The sequence below is a fragment of the Eucalyptus grandis genome, chromosome 8 (genome assembly GCF_016545825.1).
Source record: "Eucalyptus grandis isolate ANBG69807.140 chromosome 8, ASM1654582v1, whole genome shotgun sequence".
NCBI lineage: Eukaryota > Viridiplantae > Streptophyta > Magnoliopsida > Myrtales > Myrtaceae > Eucalyptus > Eucalyptus grandis.
Window position 1 is genome coordinate 68,387,598 of NC_052619.1, and position 19,270 is coordinate 68,406,867.

A 19,270-nucleotide genomic window follows, 5' to 3' on the forward strand; every position below is an offset into this window, starting at 1 on the left:
CATAAATTTAAAATGCAAGTGAATTATACAAAAAAAAGTTTGTAAATTGGTACAAACGTCCATGATTTACAAACTACATCACAACAATGGCAGCAGCCGGTCATAGTCATCGTGCTCAATTGGGATTAGACCGCATCGGATAGTTTACATCTTTCCTTATCCTTCCCCTTCTAATTCAAATCCCTCGCCCCCGATCGCATGTCCTCCTCAACGCATCCGAACGGCCCCAGCACAACATGATCATGAAAGCTACGTAAAGACGTGACCGTTTGCCCTTTTGAGGACGGATTTCGAACCTCATCGCCAAACATCATTCGACCAGCTCGATGCGCTTTAAGTACAGCCAGAAAACGAAGTGAAGTTCATTGGACTCCACAGAACTGCTGGATTCTTTATGTATGGACCTGGTTGTGTCAGACGCAACTAGGACCATTGCCCGGCAGTATTTTGTCCGTTTGCACGAGTAATTGCACGGAGATGTTTTGGATACATCAAATCATAGTGACTGTGAGATCTAGCGTTAATAATTTCGTAGCAAGTGACTCTTATCATCAGATGTGTTTAAATTAAGATTTTTCACATTTTCAAGAGATTAACCGAAAATATCTTCTCATACTTAACTACTAGACAGTAATTACACAAAATATCACGGGCATGGGTGGATTGAAGAGTGACGTGAGTGTATACTAGGAAATGCAGTCACAAAGCTCAATTCTCACATCATCAAGTGCATGCAATTTCGATTTTCAACTCCATGCGCAAGTTTTGAGCACACCTTGAGAATATGATTGAGATACTTCATAGATCCAACGTTTTCTAATATGTATTAGGATGTGATTCGTACTCTCCATCGATAAGATGGCATTGGTGCAAAATACTAATTATGGTGGAATTTTTAACTGGATGTAGCTTTGATTTTATGATGAATCATGATAAAACTTTATGTCTTAAATTTTCTCTTTCGTTTTTACTTATTTTCTTTGTGATTATGTGGTGAATCCTAACAACCTGAAAGCAAGAAACCATAGGAAACAATGAATGCTATCCAGTTATTCTCTCATCGGCAAGGAAACTGATATTGGTCATGTATAAAAAATTGAATGACCTTTACAAGGTTCAGCGGGAAGTGTTCGAGGCAATCGAGTCACCTGACCACCTTGCCCGTCTTCTTCCAAGAATCTAGGATAAGCCGAATACAAGACACCAGAATATCCCTATGATTCTGCAATTGATGTAAAAAAGTGAAATGCACCAATCACGGGAAGTTATCTTATATAAACATACGTGCAGGATGCTGAAATTTCACACATGTGCGTCTCCCCCGCTAACGCGACTTGCATGACCTCTCGTTCCCGCATCTAGTATAGATCTGAAAATACCGACCGAAATTGAGTAAGATTTGGCAGACTTCAGATCAATTTCAACTTCCAGCACTCAGTATACACTTCTTGATCTTGCTCTAGAGAGAGATACAGGTGATGGGTTCGTCGCCCCTAGAATCAAGAAACTCCCGTGCACCTGCACACGCCGTATGCGTCCCCTTCCCGGCCCAAGGCCACATCAACCCCATGATGCAGCTCGCAAAGCTCCTCCACGCTCACGGCGTCTTCATCACGTTCGTCAACACCGAGTTCAACCACCGCCGCCTCCTCTGGTCTAAGGGATCCGATTCGCTCCGAGACCTCGGAAACTTCCGCTTTGAGATGATCCCAGATGGCCTCCCGCCGTCAGACCGCAACGCGACGCAGGATGTCCCAGCCCTCTGCGACTCGACCCAGAAGAACTGCTTGGGCCCTTTCAAGAAATTGCTTGCCAGGATCAAGAGTGACGAGGTTGTTCCGCCTGTGACTTGTGTGATATCAGATGGGATAACGGGCTTCGCCAGTGAAGCTGCGAGAGAGCTTGGAGTCCAAGAGGTTCGGTTCTGGACTGCCTCGGCTTGTGGGTTCATGGGTTATTTGCAGTACAGAGAGCTTGTTAAGAGAGGGATCGTTCCATTCAACGGTACTTACTTTTTCTATATTTTTTATTTGCTTCTCTCGGGTAAATTCACTAGACCTTTATTTGTTTATTTAGTTATCTCCCCATTCATGAGCCATTTCCATTCATCTCTTTCTCTTGTTAAAGTTCTGGATTGGCTCCTCACTACATATTATATGGAACAGATGAAGACTTCCTGAACAACGGGACGCTCGATGATCCTGTCGACTGGATCCCTGGTATGAGAAACATCCGACTCCGGGACATCCCAAGCTTCATGCGGACCACAGACCTGAACGACATCATGTTCAACTTTGAAGGAGAAGAAGCCCAGCACTGCCTGAAATCATCCGCTATCTTGTTCAACACCTTCCATGAGCTCGAGCACGAAGTACTGGAGAAAATAGCAGACATTTCCCCTCGAATTTACTGTACCGGGCCCCTTTCATTGCTCATCCAGGATATTCCCTCGAGCTCAGTCAAGTCTTTCAGGTCCAGTCTGTGGAAGGAAGACTACAGCTGCCTCGAATGGCTTGATCAGAGAGAAGCCGAGTCGGTTGTGTATGTGAACTATGGAAGTATCACTGTCATGACTGAGGAACACCTGAAGGAGTTTGCTTGGGGCCTTGCAAATAGCAAGCAGCCATTTTTCTGGGTGATCAGGCCTGATGTTGTGAAGGGTGATTCTGCAATCCTACCACCGGAGTTCCTGGAGGAAGTGAAAGACAGAGGGTTCTTGACGAGTTGGTGTCCGCAGGATCAAGTCCTGAATCACGGATCAGTCGGCGCTTTCCTAACGCACTGCGGGTGGAATTCTACCTTGGAAGGTATCTGCGGAGGTGTTCCTCTCATTTGCTGGCCATTCTTTGCCGAGCAACAGACAAACTGTCGGTACGCATGTACTGAATGGGGGATTGGCATGGAAGTGAACCAGGATGTGAGGCGTGAGGAAATAGAAGCTCTTGTTCGGGAAGTGATGGAAGGGGTCGGCGGTAAGAAGATGAGGGAGAATGCTAAGAAGTGGAAGGAGAGAGCTGCGGAAGCCACTGGTTGTGGAGGGTCATCGTACAATGACTTTGACGGATTCATTAAGGAGGTTATCCATTCGAAGGATTAGATTAAAGGGAACCATCACCATATTTCCATATCTTCCGAAAATATATCGAAAGAAGCATAACACCGTGGCTCCATATTTCCCTTTTCTTATTTCCAATCTGTTAGTTTGCCCAGATCCTTCCTCATGCTATTTTTAAATCATAGAGCATTAGATTCTGTCCTAAACCTAATCGGAGCAACCAATCCGGGCAAGAACTCGAACTTTTGCCCAGTCACTTTCACTTGATGCAAAGTCGTCAACTACTGCAACTGTAAAGCTGAATTTGATAGCAATATTTCTTCATGACTATAAAGTTAGAGATTAGTTCTTCCGCAGTCTATGCTTGATCTACCTCAAACTTTCCCATTAGAAGGCATGCTTTCACTAACCTTGTGTTTAACTTTTTAATTAGCAACTCAACGTATTGTAAAAATAGAATGCTTTCACTAACCTTGTGTTTAATTTTTTAATTAGCGACTTGACATGTTGTAATAATAACATTGCGGAAGCCGATCGAAACTTTGTAATTAAATTGAGAGCGAGAGAAATACAAAGGAGAAATAAAATGAGAAACAATAAAGGGCACAAAAGATTTATATTGTTCGATTCGAATGTTGAAACCTATATTTATAGAGAGAACAATCACCAACAATCTACTAATAAATCGGAGAACCACATAATCATAATCGCTCACTCACGCTTGGAGATTTTTCAATTCTATGATTAGACCCAATATCCACGGTATTTCTCAGGACTCCCTTTCGTTCTGCCAGAGAGAGTCGCTTCTGTTTGGCTGATGAAAGAGAGCATAAAAGACCGAAGGGACTACAATGCCTTGCGCTCAAAATAATACCGAAGGGAGTCTCTCCTCTGTACCCAAAAGTGAGCTTATTTTCCTTTTATAGTACTCACGAAAGGTCAGAGCTCCACCAATCATTGATGAATGTGAGCCCCACCTCCATCATTGCAATTTATAAGAGTTCTTCTTTTGGCTGAGCCAATCAACTGTCGTGGATTAGATGGGATGGCATGCTGAGTGGACAAGTGAAGCTTCACGATAAAACGGAGAATATATATATATTGGTCAGAAAACGGAGAATATATTTGGTAGGCCCGAAACTCTAAATCAGCGGACGGCCAGTCCACTCTTTGGTGGCCGTGTCTCACTTGACAGGATATTTCAAAGTTTCCTTATATCTTAGCTCCATTTGAAGCCTTACATTTTTATCTCCATTTCACTAACGTGAACTAATGGGCCTAACGTTTGAATCAACATTTTAATCCGATTTTTCTTTTTTATTTAATTATGTGAGCTAATGAGCCTTACATTTGAATTGACATCTTATTGGACCTCGCGTTTGACATTTGAACTTGATTTTCTGTCTCTCTTTCACTGACATGAATTGATGAATACATTGGTTGTTTTATTGTTGATTTCTTTGCTTGCTTTTCCTTGTGTGATAGCGGTTTCTTCTTCTTCGCTCTTCACTTCTCATTTCCCGATACTCTTGAGAGAGAGAGACCAAAAGAGATAACGGAGAGAGATTAACGGAGGGTGGAGAGAAAAAGATGGGTTTGAAATCTCCTGACAAGTGGGGCCCATCGGATACGTGGCACTCAAAGAGTAGTGGAGCAGTCGTTCGCTAACATGAAATGTCAGCCTGCCCAGTATATTTTCCGAGGGAATGGTAAGGTGGGACTATCCCTTCACTTTGAGAAAATATTGGTTGCATGGTGCTGCTGGTTTTTCGTCTGGCCTGAAGTGGTCTTTCATGCCAAAAGTATCAGATGACCGTCCTTCCTTCCTATCTTGTGGTCAACGCTAATGAAAGTGAACCGGGAACATGTGAATATAGGGAAATTATGCGTCACGATCCTCGCAAGCTTCTCGAAGGATGCTTAATTGCTGGTGTGGGAATGAGGGCAACTGCTGCCTATATTTATATAAGGGGTGAATACGTAAGAGAACGTAAAACTCTTGGACAGGCCAGAAAAGAGGCTTATGAAGCTGGACTTTTGGGACGGAGTGCATGTGGATCCGGCCACGATTTTGACGTCCACATCCGTGATGGTGCTGAAGCTTGTATTTGTGGTGAAGAGAATGCACTATTGGAAAGTCTTGAAGGGAAACAAGGAAAGCGAAGGTCCAAGCCACCTTTCCCAGCTAATGCCGGCTTATATGGCTGTCCTACCACTGTTACCAATGTTGAAACTGTGGCTCTTTCTCCTACGATCCCCAGACGTGGTCCAGATTGGTTGCCAGCTTTGGAAGGAAAAACGATTCGGTGACAAAATTGTTTTGTGTCTCGGATCATGTAAAAAAGCCTTGCACAGTCGAGGAGTAAATGAGTATACCATTGAAGGAGCTGATCGAAAGACCCAGCAGCGGCGTTAGGGGTGGATGGGGCAGTTACTTGCAGTAATACCTGGTGGTTCATTTGTACCGCTTCTCCCAATGAACACGATGATGTGCTGATGGGCTATGATGCTCCTAAGGCTGTCCAGTCTGGTCTAGGAACAGCAGCTGTTGTAGTTATGAATAAATCCACCCATGTCGTTTGATGCAATCGGGAGGCTTTATTATTTCTGTAAGCATGAGAGCTTTGGGCAGCGCACACCCTGCAGGGAAGGCACAGGATGGCTCTGGATGATTATGGAAAGGTTAAAAGTTGGGAATGCAAAGTTGGAGGAGATTGATATGCTGCAGGAGGTGACCAAACGGATTGAAGGGCATACAATATGTGCTTTTTAGGTGATGCGGCAGCTTGGCCTGTCCAGGGTCTCATTCGGCATTTTAGGCCAGCACTCGAGAGAAGGATTAGGAACGTGCCGGGAGAGAGTTGCTGGAGGCTGCTGCCCCATCTATGCTCAGGTTTCTACTCCAATCTCTTCTCAATTTATTTCTTGTGCTACCCCATAAATAAATGGAAAGCAATTATGGCTCACATGTTTACGAACTCACGTGCTCTCTTTTTTCCGTTTTCTTTCTTTCATTAACTAGACTCTGTTAGATTCAAGAGTGGCTTGTGAGATGAGGATGGATGGGTCAAGTAACTGTAAATTTAAACCAGCAAGATGAGAAATGTGGGGTACTGAAGGACTAAATGTTGCTTTAGTATAGTTGCCAGTTCAAATATTCAGATAGGGGATACTCATTGCTTAAATTTCAATATTCATTGCCAGCATTTGGCAAATGGTGAGGCAGAGGAGCTTAAATATGACATATTGCTGAGCTCAAGGGGCAATTTGAATCTGCTATTTGGACAATTATTCTTATGGTCTTACTTGTAGGTACATGGTTGTATATTTTTGCTGTGATCGTGAAGTTACTACTGATTTCTTATCAGCACTTGTTTTGGTCCTTTTTTCTCCATAGGTAAATCCCTTTGATGGTGGTTAATGTCGGAATAACAAGAAGAACTTCCCAAAATTTGGATTGATGTGCGGATCTGGCTTCTGGGTCTTTTGCATTTATATTTCTTGTTAAGCTGCACAGTGAATTTACTCACTGCCAAGGAAACTTATTCTCTCTCTCAATTATCTGGACCGGAGTTTTGTATCTTCATTTCATGTACTATGGGAACACTAACTAGCTCACATTTTCCAGAAAGTTGGTCAATAAATCTTTGTATGTTATCCTCTTTAGATGATATTACTTAGATGTGGGAAAACATTTCACTTGAGATGGTATTATTGTGTGGCATGTCCACTCCAGTATCTTGATTTGGATAATGGAAAACCGCATCCGTGCACCATGTGTTAGGTGAATTTCAAGTCTGAGTGCTGACTGACTCAACTTGTCGGCTGCTACGAAGGTCTCTGTTCTCTGACCTTGTCTGTTTGAGTGATGGCTGTGGCGATTAGCTATCTGATTTCTTTCTTTTGGTCTGAATTGGATGCTATGAGTGCATGAGCGGCTAGTCCGTAGGTGTCCAATGAACTCATGGTCGCTGATGAAATTAGCATCACGAATTCTCTCCTGTCCCTTGTCTCGACAAAGCTAGGTCACAGAAACTACCTTTCTTGGCCACTAAATACATCTGTAACTGTCGTCCGAACTCCTTTGAAACTGCTAAACCAAAGGCAAACCCATAGGACATGGTACTTCATGCTTACAAATGTGTTCACAACGCCAATAGCATTCTCTTTTATGTATGATTGCCCTGAAACGATGTTTGCTCTAAATATTGGGACCTTAACTTCTAGTGAGGATCGTCACCCGAGAATACACTTCCTCTTTCTTTCTCAATGATTATCCGAGAAAGCTTGGATTTCTGCTCATCTTATCAAATCATTTTGCTTCTATATTGGGCTTTCTGAGATCCTCTTGGCTTAAGAAAGATAAAACTGATCAAATATTATCACGTAACCATCATGAAAGATCGTTTGCGAATGTGTTTGCCAGGTTAATCTAGGTAACGTATTATAATTTCAGATGCTTAAATGAGTCGGCACTCAAAGAGATCAATTTTTGCATCAAAGTAAACATGTGAAGTTTGTCTCAGAAAAGCAGTAAGCAAAAGATAGATAGACGCGAGTTCTACTGTGCTAGTGGTTGTGATGTTTGAAAATCCCTATCCGAGCTTTCAATGATCGAAAAAATTATCAAACGAACAACATAAAACTGATCGAGTCTGGACTGGCCGAATTAAGGGCTAAGGTAGAAGGGTCAAGCATGAAAATGGAATTGCTCGTCCAAATCTGTCCGTTTTGCCTTTTCGGATCGATTGAGCCTAATCCAACATGAGCTGGTCAGGGACGCCTGATCCATCATCACTTTCGTTACCATATGCTTAATCCTTGATAGTACATGTCATGTGATTCAACGGTTGAGATGCTCCCATGAGCACCAAACGTTTGTTATGAGTATTTATGTGTAATGTCTGATATTTTCAATTTTTTCTCTTCATCAATATTTTGACTTTCATTTGGCATCTCCTCAATCTTTAGAATTTATATATGAGACTTTCAGTCTTTGCAATCGTGTAAAATCTTTGCATGATCTTTTAAAGTTTAATAATCTGCATGATTTCAACGAAAAGGAAAGGAAGTAACTTCTATTTAAAAAAAAAAAAAAAAAAAACTTGAAAGTGAATATATACATGATCCATCACGTAAGCATAATGCATCATTGCCTATAATTTTTTTTTTTTTTTAATGTGAGATCCGCGTGATATAACAACTGAGGTAAACTCATTAGTCGTCTCATCAATCAATCCTCCTAGAGATAGACAAGAATACTTATCAGAGATAAAAGCATGTAAAATGCAGCTACACTTATGGGAACTATAAAACCGTAAACTCTACTAACCATTACTCCATTGACCAAGGAGAGAACATACATAGACATCTAGAATATCTAAAATTTAAGGAATGTCATGAATTTGATACCCGACACTCCAATATATCGTGTTAAACACTATCTCATGTTTATTCAAAAAGTCTGTTTCGCGAAGAACTGTTGAGCTCAATATCTACAGTCACGTGATCATAGGGCAAAGTAACTTCTTCAAGTACTTCAACAAAGGATTTCAAAAAGATCCAACCAGAGAACAATATTAGAGGACACACATGAACTCATGCACACACGAAAGAGAGATTTCATACACGAGCCATCACATCAATAAAGTTCAAAGCACTATATAGAAGGCATGTCCATGAATTCAATAAATGTTGGATAGTAAGCAGAATTGTTTTGGAAAGGCATGTTCAAACATTCACTCGCCATTAGACAAAAACCAGAACTCTCCTGAAAATGAATTTCCACAATATAGAACCGAGATTAAATGAAGAGTGTAATCCGATAAAAAGGTTGCTACTATGAAGTTACAGACATGCCCAATGAGAAGCAACGTTTGACATGGTCTAGAAATAGAAGATGATGCTCAATGCTTGTGTGAATAGCTTTTAGCAGCTAAACTTCCTGTAATTCTGTCTCCCGGTGACCTGACGAAATCATATGGCATATTGTAGAGAATCAAACACCTCCAAAAGATTTGAGGAGAACCATAGTTCCACGTACTAGATAGATTCGACATGAGATTTAATTCCATTTGCATTTGGTTTCTTTTTTAAACCCTTTGAAATCGAGGATTTCATCTCTTGGGACTCAGATTAAAGTCGAGCTCACGTTGCTTAGATGATTAATTTACCTTTTATCACTGTTAACTAGATTAAATCAGAGTTCAGGCTATGTGATATATAGGGCAAACACAGACAGAATTCGAAGTCGACATACTTTAAAGTCCATTTGCATCAGTTCACCATGGTCCACAAGAGAAGAAACCGAAATACTTAAGGAACGGTACCGCAGATAAAGCAGACCGAAACTCCCAGCCTCCTGGATAAAAGGGCTCGTCGACGAAACCAAGGCGGTCCCACAGGATTCGGGTCCAAAACATTCGAAAAAGCTGCTCAATATATCAAAGCTTCCTTTTGGTGTTGGGCGCAAAATTGTAGACTGAGGGCAGAATAACGGCAGAGCGTCAGACAAAATTGAGATGTACACGGGTATCGAAATGCAATATCGATCGATCGATTGAGACGAGGATTGCGATTCAATAGAGAAATGCAAAGAATCCACAAAAAATAATAACTTAAAAGGTGAATTCCTTCCTTTTTTCTGAAACTCGATTGGAGCAACTATTCGGTTGAGTTTGAAAGCAATATTGACACGACTGTTATCTTTATCTGAATAGAGATATGTGACTAATCGTGGGTGACACCACCGAATTAGAAAATTATCGTCGGCCAACACTAGACTGATTTTCTTATTGTTTTGGTACCCTGTGTCCGTAATTGAATACTCGAGATTTTCACGACAATCAAGAGTCGCCATTGAGTTGAGTGGGTTCATAGTGGCTCGAAGAAAATCGACCACGGGTCCTTTGCCTTAAAAAGTTACCTCAAAACTACCCGATAGTCTAGGTCACGCTAAAAACGCGCCAAATGAAAATTAACCGCCAATTCGAGTCCGATTTCGAAATTGAAGTTTTGGCCATGTCACAATAAATTTTAGGAGCATCGACTCGCCTCGTAAGATTTTTCTGACAACCGATACTTTTTGGGAAAAAGTCGTCGCGGGTTGTTTTAGTGCGAAAAATGCCGAAGGTGGTTTTCGATTGTGAAATTGAGAAGCGTGAAGGATTTTGGATGAGGAAAATTGTCAATTGAGGCATTGAAGTGCCAATTGATTTTTGTAAGAGGTCAAATGAATTTAAATCGAGCAAGTTCAATGTCCACGATTGAGGGAGGGCTTGTGCCAAAATTCGTGTACCCCACAAAGCCCACAACCTTTGGACCACTTTGTCTTTTAGAAGAGGTGTTTTGATGGCGCATTCACGCCAAAGATTCTACCTACCAAGAAAGTGATTTTGGAAGATATTTTGTGAAATATCCAACCAAAAATGGTGCCCAACTCACTCATCTCTATCCATCTCTTTCCCCTCACCCCCTCAACCGATCGGACTCTCCTCCCCTTTTCATTTTCGTGCGACATTTCCAACAGCCGCTGAAGAAGACCGAGCAAACCCCCTGCAGCTCATACAAGATTTTCCTCCACCGTTTCGGCCCGCCCCTCCATGCGTCCTCTTCAGTCAACAACCGGAAGCACTGAAGCCTCTTTGTTGACCGAACAACACCCGTGAATCTCGAAGACTGAAGTCGTTACGTGTCTCTCGTGGTCCAGGCGAAGTTGCTCCTCCATCCGTATCTTCTGTCCAGCCAGCTGAGTCAAAGACCCGAGCAGTCTTCTCCGCAAGCATCGACACCAGCTGCATCTCCATCTGCCGCGCGTCCTTCACCCCTCAGCTCCACGATCGTCTGCTCCACTATCCATCTTCACGCTGCCTCTCACGCCAGCTCACGGTCAACACCAGCAACAAGCGGAGCCTTCGGTTGACTGAGCATCATTCCCTTGCTGCCACTTGGCCGCATCTGCCTCTTCTTCGGTCAACAAGCGGACATTGAAGACCACCGAGGAAGCCTGCATCTCGTCCGCAACGCCAGCCCACGCGTCTTCAGTCACGAAGCTTCAGTCCGCGCGTCCACGAGTGTCTTCGGTCAGCAATTTCCACCGAAGGAATTCCAGAACCCCAGCGAATCAGCAGCATGATCGAAGCCGTGAGTCCACGGTCTTCAGCCACGTGAGCAGCCGAAAGTCCATCCCCTGTCCGCGTGATTTCTCTTCTTCACTCGTGGAGCAGCCGGCCCAAGCTTGCAGTCTTCGGACCATCTCCTTCGCAGTAAATTGGGCCCAGCAATCCACCTCCTCCAGCAGCTCAGCCCAGATGAAGCCTGCAAGCCCAGCAAGCCCAGTTCAGCTAGCGCAGTTAGTTCAGTCCAGAAATTCAGCAGGTCCAGCCCATTCCAGTGCAAGAACAAATCTCAATTGGGCTGAGATTTGTTGGGCCTAAGCTTAAGGCCCGGTTCAAGTCCGCCGGTGTTGTCGAAAGCCCGATTTCGGCCGCCGTCGTGTCGCCGTTGCGGTGATTCGATCTCCGCTTTTGTCAAGTGAGTTTTACTCACTAATGCTTTATTAGTTTGCTAATTATGCTTAAGGTTGGTTAGATTTAATTACATGCACTTAGGTGGTTAGATTAGGTTAGAACAATTAATTTAGTGACTTAATGATGCATGTTAGGTGGTTAGACCTAGCTATTAGCAAGTAGAAATGTTTGGTTGTTTATTGAATGCATCTCGGATTTTTCCCGACCCGCTTCGGCTCCAATAAGGCAATATGGGCATAAATTGGATTTTTAATGTTTATTTATTTATTTTCGAAATTTATTTATTTAATTAATTATTTTTCTGGAAATTCAACCGGATGGCCGGTGACCAGAATTTCGTGCTGATTGTCGTGGTGCAGCCCATTTATTTATTTGAGCTCTACGTTGTGTGGAATTGAATTTATTGTGGAATTTTAGGAATTGTCCTAAATTGTTTGTTATTGAATATTTGATTGGTTGTTGGCCGAATATGGGTATATAGCGCCAGTTCGTTGATGGGCTATATAGTAGAGAGAATGGTGAGAGCTAACTGAGAACATTATTGGTTGAGACCAATCGGGTACGATATTATTGGACATACGTGGTTCGGTGATTGGAAGTATCACCTGGCGAAAACGGCGCTTTAAAGAACGCACGTAAATGACTTATAGACAAACGTGGTTCGGTGGTTATGGGAATATCACTGGTGAAAACGGCGCCTTAAAGAACTCACATGTTGTCTATAGCCGATGTCACCTTGGCGAAAACGGCGCCTAGAAAGGACACGTGGTTCGGTGATCAAGGTTATCATTGGTGAAAATGGCGCCTTAAAGAACGCACGGTGTCGGTGATCGGTATGTCATTAGCGAAACGACGCCCGGAAACACATGTGATTTGGTGAATGAGTACACCACTGGGAAATCGTGGTATGAGTGGGAATGACCTAGAAAGTGGTCCTCATTCGACATGTAATCGACTTAGTCGATTGACCAAGCTTGATTGAATGTCGTGAATTGTTTGAATATCTGTGTTTAACCTTGAATTGCGGGTTGAACCGAGGCTAAGGTAAGTCCTCGACTCGTGTTGTGCTTAGGCAACCGTATGGTGTATTAGTTTACTAATCGAGTCGTAGGGGGTAGGACTCGTTGAGACGTGGTCTCATTGGTTATTAATAATCATTTCGGGACCCCGAGGAGAAGCTAAGGAAGAGAAACCTGAAGGGGAGAAAGACTTTTGAAGAAGAAGAAGATCCAGAGAGGGATCTTGAATATAACCCAGATGTGGATTGAGATCCCATCCCTTTTGTGAACCCTGTCTTAGTGTAGATAGGTGTGAGACAAGTATGTTGTGAATAGTATTGTAAATATACTATGAGTTGTGCTGTTAATGAAAGTGTGGTTATGAATTTCAATATGAAAAATATGGCCTACTTTCTTATCCCATTGTTTTATTGTCTGGGGATTTATAACTGCTTCCGCATGTGCTTAATAAAAAGAAAGGGTCGGCGATACATAATCCTGGGATATCGCATTCTAAAATCGACCAAGTAGAAGGATGTGTGCGCGTTCGAGGATCGGGGCGTGAGAGTAGGTGGTGAGGGGGAGTGTTGGATCAATCACCGCCTCTCTCTCTAGATTATTCTTCATCCTGACAAGTTTGACCCTCTCTGTCTCCCGAGAATTTTCTAGGGAAGGCTACAAGACTCTAGGCTGTTTGTGGCAGGTAGAGCCTGTGGCTGTAAATTGTCCAACATGAAAGATAGAAGCAAAAATCTCCCTTGTCTAAGGATAATTTGCTAAGAGAGTTGGTAGATGAAGGCTATAAATAGCCTAGCTTCATCCACTTGAGTTCATGCCTCAAATAGAAGAATAGGGGTCTTGTGTAGTGAGTGGGTCTTCAAATGTGCTGTGTGGAGTGTGTTGAGCATTAGGGATGAGCATCAGTCCAGGGTCAACCTTGGACCATCCCTGGACCGGCCCAACCCTGCCGGTCTTGGTCCAGTTTTCAGGGAGACTGGGTCGATCATTGATTATGAAATTCCTGGATCAGCACTGTGCGGGTCGATCATCGATCCTTGAGAGTTTCGAGTTGGTTCAATTCGGACAAATCTTGACTATATATTTATATATACAATTATTTTATATAGAGAAAATCTTAAAATAAATGGCATCATTAATAACATTAAACAACTCTTTAGTGATGATTTCAAGTAATTTTACATTATTCTTTTATAACTTAGGTTTTTAATATCTTTTACGACGTCAATAGTCATAATTTATCAAGGAGGAAAATATTTTTGTGAGAAGTCCTCACAATGTCCAAAAAGGCACCTTATGGCATCCTTTTTAGTATTCGTTTCTTTTGTCTCATTTGTCCTCTTAATTTTCAATTTTCCAAAATAAAAGAAATAATTTTCCGCTCGCCACTCGACACTTGCCTTACTCGCTTTGGGTCACTCGTGCTACTCGCCGATGCTTGCTCGCTGGCTTGTCGCTCCCCGCTCGACATTCGATGCTCATTCTGTTTAATGCTCACTCCACTTGACCCTCATCGCTTGCTTTTCTTAACTAACCTCGCTCATCATCGAACTCATTAGGTCAGTACGATTCTCGGTTGCCCTTTTAATGAGTACAAAAAATGAAATAAAAAATAATTGGTTGATTCTAGGTTGACCTTGAAACCGAACCGAACCGAACCGAACCAATTGGATTAGTCCACTTCTCAATCACTTTTTTAAGGAGTACAAAAAAATGAAATAAAAAATTGTTGATTGGTCTCGAGTTGACCCTAGAACCGGACCGAACCCATTGGGTCGATCCGATCCTCAGTCCCAAGCTCAATAGGGTCGGTCATCGATCCCAAAAATTGAGGACCAGCACTGTATGGGTTGGTCTTAGGATTAGGGGGTGGAGTGGCTCAACCCGGACTATGCTCATCCCTACTGAGCATGTGTGGGAAGTAAGTGATAAAGGCGTATGTAGGGTGTTTAGTGAGTGGCATGAGGTGAGAGTCCATCACGTGTTTAGCAAAAATGGTGTAATTAAGTGGTTTTATAATATTAAGAGAGTGATTATTATAATCACATTTTCGCAACTTTACAAGTGATATAGAACTAAACCACGCAGCTCAACAGGGTCTCAATACTGTTCTGCGTATTTTTTGACAATTATTTATGTGGCAAAGGCAATAGGGTTAAAGGAAACAAACCAAGCGGCGAAAAGAGAGGGCCAAACAACAGCCAAAGAGAACCAGCTATCCTTCCCTAAAACCCGTATTCAGTCGTTAGTGGATGCTATAATTTCCCTTTTGGGCTTGTCCGTGGGTACAGTACTAGAGTTTCTCACATCTCGGCTCCATGTTCTAAGTTTGTATTGCTTTTATTGATAGCTACCGGGAATTTGTCGTTGTTTGCAGAAATGATGGATATTGTTTCTACGCTTATGGCTTCCTTTCTTGGCCAACCTCACGGACGTGGCTCAACGATAGCAAATGGTATTTTTGTTTATCTTATCTTTGATTTATGTTTAATCTATACTGATATTTATAGTTTAATTATCTAATATTACATTGTTGATGGATATATAATTTAAAGAGTATGTTTGTCATTTTAAGGAATACAAAAATTGAAAAAAAAAAAATAATCGGTTAGTCCGGAGTTGATCTTGGAACTAGATCGGGTGTGTCCGATCCTCGATTCCAAGCTCAATAGGATCAATTATCGATCCCAAAAATTAAGGATCAATATAGTGCGGACCGGTCCTTGGATTAGGTACTAAATCGACTCAATTTGAATCATGTTCACTCTTAATGGGCAAGCATTTGAAAGATACCTATCAAAGCTGAGTTTCTTTTTTTTAACTTTAGGCCGAGTATCAAGAAATCAAGCCAGATGCCACTTCCACCAGAAGAGTTGAGATGTCTGATATCCTTGCAGCTTATGTATGATCCAGTTACTATTTCTTCTGGATAGGCATATGAAAGGATCTGTACTGAGAAATGGTTTATTGATGGGCACAACACCTGTTCTAAAACTCAACAGAAGCTGTCTCATCTTTGTTTGACTCCTAATTACTGTGTGAAAGGACTTGTTGCTACCTGGTGCGAACAAAATGGTGTTCCTGTCCTAGAGGGGCCTCAATACTTTCTTGATTTGAATCATTGGAGGCTGGCAATGTCTGAGTCTGAGCCCACAAATTCAAGATCATTGAACAGTGTCGCTCCCTGCAAGTCAAAGGGGGTCAAAGTGGTTCCTTTGGCGGAGGGTGGCACCACTGAAGAGGAAGAAAATGAGAAAGGAAATTTTTCTGCATCGGAACAAGTGCCTGAGGTCGATATTTCTCAATAACACGACCAGTTTCTTGAAGTGCTAAATGGAGGAGAGGAATTGTCTAGAAAGTGCAAAGTGGTAGAACAAATCAGGCTTTTGCTAGAGGATGCCGAGGAGGCTAGAATTTTCATGGGGGCCCATAGCTTTGTTGAAGCCCTTACTACAGTTTCTGGAGTTGGCTGTCCGTGAGAGGACTGTAAGGGCTCAGCCCGCTGGAACAATGGCTCCGTTCAACCTTGCTGTCAACAATGACAAGTTTGACTTTTAGTCTATTGCTGTTTTGAGGGGTCTCAATAGTCTTTTGGGCATTTCGACAATTATTTATCTGGCAAAAGCAATAGGGTATTCTGTCAGAAGCTATCCACGGAGGCGTTCCTCTCATTTGCTGGCCGTTCTTCGCCGAGCAACAGACAAACTGTCGGTATGCGTGTACAGAATGGGGGATTGGCACGGAAGTGAACCAGGCTGTGAGGCGCGATGAAATAGAAGCTCTAGTCCGGGAAGCGATGGAAGGGGTCGGCGAGAAGAAGATGAGGGAGAATGCTAAGAAGTGGAAAAAGAGAGCTGCGGAAGCCGCCCATCGTGGAGGGCCATCGTACAATGACTTCCAACTGATTCATTAAGAAGGATGTCCATTTGAAGGATTAGATTAAAGGGAACTATCGCCATATTTCCATATCTTCCGAAAATATACCAGAAGAAGAAGCATTAAGAGCACCGTGGTTCCACATTTCCAATCTGTTAGTTTGTCTGGTCACTTCACTTACTGAACTCGATTGCGATCTCTTTTTATGACTATAAAGTTAAGAGATTTTTCTTCTGCTGTCTATGCTTGATCTCCACTCAATCTTTCCCATTAGAGAGCACGGCATGTCATGAAACTATCGTTGCAGAAGCCGATCAAAACTTTGCAATTAAACCAAGAGCTAAAAAATTCGGTGGAGAAATAAATGAGAAATAATAAAGGATGAGAGATTTACTTGGTTCGGTTTTGAGTGTTAGAACCTATGACCCCTTAGTTGAGCCAGCCGTCAATAATCTACTATTGAATTGGAGAATCACATAATCATAATTGCTTATATGTTCGAGCGTTCTTCAATTCTATAATTATATCCAATTTCCATGGTATTTACAGCATGAACTTGGTGCTCAGCACTCCCTTTTGTTCGAACAGAGAGAGACTCCCTTCTGTTTGGCTGATGAAGAAAGCATAAAAGACCAGAGGGACTACTACACCTTGCGCTCAAAATAATACTAAAAGGGAGTCTCTCCTCTGTACCCCCACTTCCTTCATTCCAATTATGAGAGTTCTTTTTTGTGCTGAATGGACTCTGCACACCTTACCCTATCCTATTGTTGCCTTCTTTGTCTTGTTCCTTACATTGCTTATGCTGAATGGACTACTACACCTTGCGCTCAAAAAATCAACTGTCTTGGACAGATTGGATGACATGCTGAGAGGACAAGTGAAGCTTCACAGTAAAAAGGATAAAATATTTTATGGGTCCGGCACTCTACATTATTGTGCGGTCGCTCCGCTCTTTGGTTGTCATGCGTATGATAGGCCTCACTGTATAGGAAATTCAAGGTCCCCTCCTATCTTAGCTCAATTTCAAGCCTTGCATTCGAATCAAAATCTTGACCCAATTTTCTATATTCATTTCATTGATGTGACTTGACGATTTTGAAATCTTAACTTGATTTTTCGTTTTCATTTCACCAATGTGAGCTGACGAGCCTGGCGTTCGAATTGACATCTTAATACTTGACTTTCCATCCCCATTTCACTTATCTGAGCTGATGAATCTCATGTTTGAATCAATATCTTAACTGGTCTCACATTGATACCTTAACCCGATTTTTTATTTCCATTTCATTGATAAAAATGATATGTTGTTTCATCTTCATTGATTTTTTTGCTTGCTTTTTCTTGTGTGGTAGCGGCTTCTTCTTCTTCACTCTTCACTTCTCATTTCTGAATACTCTAGTGATAGAGATGAGACTAAAAGAGCTAACAAGAGAGGGGAGGGAGAGAGAGTAACAAAGGGGGGATAGAGAAAGAAGGTTTGAAATCTCCTTATAAGTGGGGCCCATCGAACATGTGACATTCAAAGAGTGGAGTAGCCATTCGTTGAAATGAACTGTCAGGCCTACCCAATGTATCTTCCAAGGTTGTGTTTGGCAGTAAGGATAAAATTCAGGATGTGATATGATTTATCCTATCTTGTATTTGTTACTTACTCAAGATAGGATAAAGTCGGATATAATGGGATATAGGTCGGATAAAATTATCCCATTGGGGAGATGTGGGATAAATGTGGATATGATTTCTAATATTTTTTTTTTGTAAGGATTTCTAATATTCATAATAAAAAGGTTATTTTTCTTGAATAAAAAACCTATTAAATTAACAAAAATAAAAATTATATTTCAATATAAATAGAATTATAATTTAAGAAATTAAAAATTAAAAATTATTTGTTAATTTAATCTTATTTTAATTTATATATTCAACTTTAATTCTATCTTATAATAAACATTCAATCTATAAATTATATATTTATATTTATTATATATATTTTAGGTATTTTTTGTATTTTAGATATGTTAGTACAGTTTACTATTTGATAAAATTTTATTACAAAATGATAAAAGGGGAAAAAAGAAATAATAAAGAAAATAATTTTAAAAGGAGGAAAATAAAATAAAATAAAATAAGGATTAGTGTCGCGAGAGATTTTCACAATCTCCGTTAATGAACTTTTAAGTTCACTTATAATGATATGTCGTTTATATTTAAAAAAAAATGTATATGATATAATGGGAATATATCCGACTTTAATATTATGATTCACTAAACAATATATAGGATATAGAAAAATCCTAAAATTTTATATCCTATTCTATCCGGTCATATCCTGATTAAAAATCCAAACGACCAAATGTAGCCCAAGAGAATATTAGGTAGAACTATCCCTCCACTTAATATTATTGATCGGTCTATTTATTGTTTAACACTTGTACAATAAGGTCCGCTCATCAATTTTTATTTGACAAGTGGGCTGCAACTTGCCTGATGAAGCCTACTTCCTCTCTTCACTGCTCATCTTTCCCGATAAATCCATCGTTTCGTCCATAGTCTCTCTCCACTGTCCATCCCCACAACAAACCCAACTTCTTTTGGCACGGTAAAACACAGGAACTTGTCCTTAAATAAGATAATCACATCTAGGAAAAAGGAAGAAAAAGAAAAAGAAAATTAGGGGAAATGGTGTTGGAAGATAGTGACGCTGGAATTCGCCTTAGATCAGACAATTAAAAGGAATCCCGCCATGGCTGTGACCGGTTCTGGTCACCTTGCCAAGATACATCCAGTCTTCA

The 19,270-nt window shown here is 41.3% G+C and overlaps 1 protein-coding gene and 1 pseudogene across 1 annotated transcript; both read left to right on the top strand.

Annotated features, from left to right (window-relative positions):
• Positions 1 to 1,320: 1,320 nt before the first annotated feature.
• Positions 1,321 to 3,411, top strand: LOC104415773 (linamarin synthase 1). Its single transcript, XM_010027128.3, has 2 exons — positions 1,321 to 2,004; positions 2,166 to 3,411. The coding sequence occupies exons 1-2, from the start codon at positions 1,479 to 1,481 to the stop codon at positions 3,095 to 3,097; spliced, it is 1,458 nt and encodes a 485-aa protein (XP_010025430.2). The 5' UTR covers positions 1,321 to 1,478; the 3' UTR covers positions 3,098 to 3,411.
• Positions 3,412 to 4,761: 1,350 nt separating this feature from the next.
• LOC104417783 lies at positions 4,762 to 13,640 on the top strand (annotated as a pseudogene).
• Positions 13,641 to 19,270: the final 5,630 nt, after the last annotated feature.

Excerpts from the sequence above, each read along its gene's own strand:
- LOC104415773 (XM_010027128.3), top strand. The coding sequence starts at position 1,479 with ATGGGTTCGTCGCCCCTAGAATCAAGAAACTCCCGTGCACCTGCACAC. Across the intron at positions 2,005-2,165 it reads AGGGATCGTTCCATTCAACG|ATGAAGACTTCCTGAACAAC; the intron begins GTACTTACTTTT and ends TATATGGAACAG.